General features: G+C 52.7%; 1 protein-coding gene across 2 annotated transcripts in view; it reads left to right on the top strand.

Moving 5' to 3' along the window:
• The first annotated feature begins 1340 nt into the window (after nt 1–1340).
• Nucleotides 1341–5098, top strand: part of TM4SF5 (transmembrane 4 L six family member 5) — a 7628-nt gene continuing 3870 nt past the window's right edge. The window contains exons 1-2 of one of the 2 annotated variants that reach the window (XM_042471968.1): nt 1343–1709; nt 4919–4999. In XM_042471968.1, coding sequence (XP_042327902.1) covers nt 1536–1709; nt 4919–4999 — 255 coding nt within the window. In that variant the 5' untranslated portion in view covers nt 1343–1535. Of the gene's footprint in view, nt 1710–4918; nt 5000–5098 lie in introns of both variants that reach the window. The other variant, XM_042471969.1, reaches the window with a different exon arrangement.

Genomic DNA, 5098 nt, shown 5'->3' with positions numbered 1-5098 from the left:
GTTAGTCAATTATGTTAACCGATTTGCAGATGACAGCAAATTAGGAGGAGTAGCTAATACCTCAGAGGACAAGAAGAGAGGGCTGCCTCCTTCCTAAGGAGAGGTCCTCCTGGGGTCAGCAGGGGATGAAGTCTGGGATGGGTGGGCAGAGGGTGGGTGGTGGTCTACCAGGAGGCCTCTCTGGGTGATTTGGCAGAGAACCCCAGGGGAAGGGTCTCCCTGACTCCCATTGGGCCGGAGGACAGAAAAGGGGGTCCTTCCCCCATCTGCCCCACTCCCAGACCAGGGCTGCTGGGAGGAAGGCAGGTGGGCCAGAGGAGGCAGGATTGCATAGAATGGAGCTGCAGCACTTAAAGTGGGCCTAGAGAGACTGTCTAGTGTGGCTCTAGCTTTGGTTTTGGGAAACACCCAGAGACAAGTGGCCAGCTTCTCCTTCCTTCCCTCCTTCCTTCCTTCCTTCCTTCCTTCCTTCCTTCCCAGAGCCATGGGATCATAGGGTTGGAGGAGACCCCAAGGGCCACCTAGTACAACCTCTGCCATGTTGGCACACTTCCTTCCTCTTCCTTCCCATCTTCTGCAACAAAGAGCAACGTCTAGCATTATGATGGACAGAGAGGACATTAACGGCCAAGACTGACCCTGCAGGGCCCTTGCCTCAAACAGAGCGCTCTGGACAGCAGCAACTCGGGGCCTTGTTTGCTTGTAGCAGCCACTGCACCTCCCTCCAATCTTCACGCAAAGGACAGCAGGCACAAGGAAGTTTTGTGTCATTCACCAACACAACAGTGTAACTCTCACACCCTTTGGATCCCAAAGGAGGGGAGGGAAGGCAAGGTGGGATGCTGCTGCTTCTCCTGCTCTTCAGGACCAAGGGACCCTCTGAGAGAGAGGGGCAGGATCCTGGGATGCAGGAGCTGGCAGGGGTCCCAGGGACCACCCAGTCCAGACCTTGAGGGCAGGGCAGGGAGACACAGCTAAGCACCTGAGACCCAGGGCTGCCTAAAAACCCCTGAAGAAGGATGGCCCACAGACCCCCAAGGGGACTGTTCCCCTGTTCTTCCTGAAACCTCCTTCCTTGTGAGTTTCCTCTCCTGGGATGGAACTTGTCCTTTGGAGCAGCAGAAAACAAGCTTGCTGCGTCTTTTACAAGAAGTGGCCCTTCAGGGGCCTGGAGGGTGGTTGCATTGTGGCATCTAGTTTGGCCCAATTGGACTGAGGCCAGGAGGTGTGGGGCAGGAGGGGACAGGTGGGTCTTGCACAAATCCCCCCAGGAGGTTTTGCGTGTGGGTCGCTCCCTCCAGGTGTTGCGCCTCCCTCGCAGCCATCCGAGCTGAAAGAGGAAGAGCCAGGGAGACTTGGGGGGGCAGGAAGTGTGCGCCTGTGTGTGTGTGTGCGAATGTCGTGGGGGGAGTGCAGCGTCTCCCCACAGAGCCCTTTGCCCGGCTTATCTGTGAATAAACAGCCAGATCGAGCAGCCCCATCGACTGCCTTGGCACCACGGGTCCATCCTCAGTGCCTCCAGTGCCACCTCCGCCATGTGTACCGGGAAGTGCTCCCGGCTGGTGGGCCTCACCCTGGTGGTGGCCAGCCTGGCCTGCATGGTGGCCAACGTCCTCCTGATGTTCCCCAATGCCCAGCGGGAGTGGACCCCCGATGGCATCACCCTCCAGGTCTGGCTCCTGGGGGGTCTCCTTGGGGGAGGCCTGATGGTGAGTACCAGTGCCATGGAGCAGGGCCACGGCAGCAGGGAGGATGGGGGGGGGGGATGGGGGTTGGGGGCTTCCTTGAGGATGTGCAACACCAAGGCATGAGGGAGGCAAGGGGGCTGCTCAGGCCTGGGAAGAGTTCCTCTTCAGGGGCCTAATGAGCTCAGCAAGAGGAAGCTGTTTTCCTTCACAAAACACAGCTTGGCTCACTTCCATGAGACGCCTGGATTTGCTCCGAGGATTTGCTCTGTGGCCAGTCCCCTTTTACAGACCCACGGCAGCTGGGTGGGAACTTGGGAGGGCTGGGTGATTCTGCCCTCCACACCACTCTGTCCCAGCTGGCCATAGAGTTGTTGGAAGCTCTTAGAGTAAGAAGGAACCCCGAGGGTAATCCAGTCCAACCTCCTGCTATGCCCAGGTATCCATGGCTAAAGTATTCCTGAAAGGTGCTCATCCAAATGCTCCAAAAAAGGAGTGTCCATCATCCTCTGAGGCAGTGTGTCCCAATGTCCCAGGAAGAACCATAGAACTATAAGGTTGGAAGAGATCCCAAAGGTCATGTCCCCTTCTCTTCGGGAAGGTATTGTTCCATCATCTCTGAAACAGGCCGTGGTAAAGCCTCTATTGAAGAAACCTTCCCTTGATCCCCTATCTATGAGTAACTATAGACCGGTCTCTCTTTTACCATTTCTGGGCAAGGTGATTGAGAGGGCAGTTGCTTCTCAGCTCCAGGCAGTCTTGGATGAAACCGATTATCTTGACCCATTTCAAACTGGCTTCAGAGCGGGTTACGGAGTTGAGACTGCCATGGTCGTCTTAGTCAATGATCTCTGTCTGGCCACCGACAGAGGAGATACAACTCTGCCGGTGCTCTTGGACATCTCAGCGGCCTTCAATACCATCGACCATGGTATCCTTCTGGAACGCCTGGGAGAATTAGGTATCGGGGGCACTGCGCTCCAGTGGTTCCGATCCTATCTCTCGGGAAGGTTCCAGATGGTGAGGCTGGGGACAGTTGCTCTCGTAAAAGAGAGCTTACATCAGGCGTCCCTCAAGGTCCCCCATGCTGTTTAATATTTACATGAAGCCGCTGGGAGAGATCATCCGGAGCCAGACTAAGGATGGCATCTCTCCTCTGGACGCCTGCCTGGGGTCAGTAATGGGCTGGATGAGGAAAAACAAACTCAGATTGAATCCAGAGAAAACCGAGGTACTCATGATGGGCTCCCCGGCCCAGGCAGGGAAATTTCCCATCCTGTCCTTGATGGGATTAAACTTCCCTTGAAGGATAAAGTGCGTAGTTTGGGAGTACTCCTGGATCCATCCCTACATTTATCATCTCAAGTAGATGCGATGGCCAGGAGTGCTTGGTATCAGCTACGTCCCTGTCTGGACCAGGGGGACCTAGAAAAGGTAGTACATGCGCTGGTAACCTCTGGTTTGGATTTCTGCAATGCGCTTTACATGGGGCTACCTTTGTATCAGGTTCGGAAACTGCAATTGATTCAAAATGCTGCAGCCAGGTTAATTACGGGGACACCTAGGTCTGATCATATAACACCTATCCTAAAATCTTTACACTGGCTGCCAATACGTTTCCGGTCCCAGTACAAAGTGTTGGTTATTACCTTTAAAGCCCTAAATGGCTTGGGCCCGGGTTACTTGAGGGAACGCCTCCCCCTGCATAATCCTCTCCGCACCCTCAGATCCACAGGACATTTTTTACTTGACCACCCTAAAGTGAGATTGGTGACAACGGTCCTTTTCTGCTGTGGCGCCTTCTCTATGCAACGCCCTTCCTGAAGAAATCCGCCCCAGTCGAACGGTGGAAGCCTTTAAGAAGGCTTTAAAGACTCACCTACCCTCCCAATTCCACCTAAGATCTTACCTCCCCTTTTGTCTTGTAGCTCTGCTTTTATGGATTGTTACGCTTTTAACAGTTTTTATCCTATGTTTTTAATGTCCTCTGAATTTAATTCTATTTTAACATGTATCTTATGATGTAGATCAGGGGTAGGCAACCTTTTTGAGCCGGGGGCCGGGTTGCAGTCCCTCAGACAACTGGGGGGCCAAAGCCAAAAAATAAATAATTAAATATTTTTTAAAAAAATTACATATATAAATAAACCAGGACAAATGTAGGACAAAATTTTCAAATGGAAGACACTTTTTTAAAAAATAAAAAATGGAGGACACGCGAAAAAATTTGCTGATTTTTAAAAAAATGTTAATATAAATGCATGTTTCTGAGGCTTCTATAGACAATTGCCCCCCAAAGGCCCCGGTGGCAATCGGCGGCAGGACCAGGCTGGGGCCGGTCCCAAGGCCTTGCCGGGCCGTATTCGGCCCGCGGGCTGCAGGTTGCCTACCCCTGATGTAGATTTTTAATCTGTTCTTATTGCTTGGCTAACGACATGTACACCGCTTTGATCGTTGGAAAAGCAGTTAATAAATAAACATTTATTATTATTATTATTATTATTATTATTATTATTATTATTATTATTTAGTCCAACCAACCCACCCCCCAAACTTGCAGGAACACACAGCTAAAGCACTCCAGAGAGGTGGGCATCCAATGTCTCTTTAAAGACCTCCAGGGAAGGAGACTCCCTCCTTGGTCCTCTGAGCAGACCCTCATCCAGGAGCCCAGTGGATTTCTGCCCAAGGCCCCCTTCCTCAGGAGCCCCTTGACTCTCAGCCCCCCACAGTCACCCCCTCCCCACCTACAAGGAAGAGATGCCCACCCCCTCCTTCCCTCGCTCTTGACCTTTGACCTCTCTACCTGGGCCAGGAGATCACCTGCATGGGGCTTATCTGCAAGCAAGGTGACCTTTGCCCCCCCAGCCTTACAGGGGAAGGCGTTCCTGGGGGGACAAAGCACTGATGGATACTTTGGGGTCTGGGGGCTTCTGATCTGGGGCTTCCATGCCTGCTCCCCTTTCCCTTTGAGTGAGGAAGAGATCTGCTGCTCCTGGAAACTTGCACACATTTTTATGCTTTGAGTCTGTTCATTTTTTTCCTGGTCGGCTTAATAAAGGTGTTGTCCCCAAAATGATGCTGGGTTTTTTAAAGGCCCAAAGGGACTTTGGGGGGGGGGGTTTGCAATTGCAGAGTCCCCCTTTCTTTGGGGGGGGGGGGGGTTGGGGGGCAAGAAGAGAGAAAGGGGAAAAACCCACCAAATCTGGTTTTCTCTCCCTGGTTTATCTCAGGTCCTCTGCACCGGATGCTCAGCTGTTCGGGCCGGAGGGAAGGGATGCTGTGGATATGGATGCTGCGGGAACCGGTGCCGGGTACGAATCCTGTTCTCAAGCCCTTTTCCCACAACACTCTTGAAGCCCAGAGGGGAAGTCACTGAAATATTTCATACAATCCTAGAGTTGGGAGAGACT

The sequence above is a fragment of the Sceloporus undulatus genome, chromosome 6, assembly GCF_019175285.1.
Source record: "Sceloporus undulatus isolate JIND9_A2432 ecotype Alabama chromosome 6, SceUnd_v1.1, whole genome shotgun sequence".
Taxonomy (NCBI): domain Eukaryota; kingdom Metazoa; phylum Chordata; class Lepidosauria; order Squamata; family Phrynosomatidae; genus Sceloporus; species Sceloporus undulatus.
This window is presented reverse-complemented; position numbering and strand designations above follow the sequence as displayed.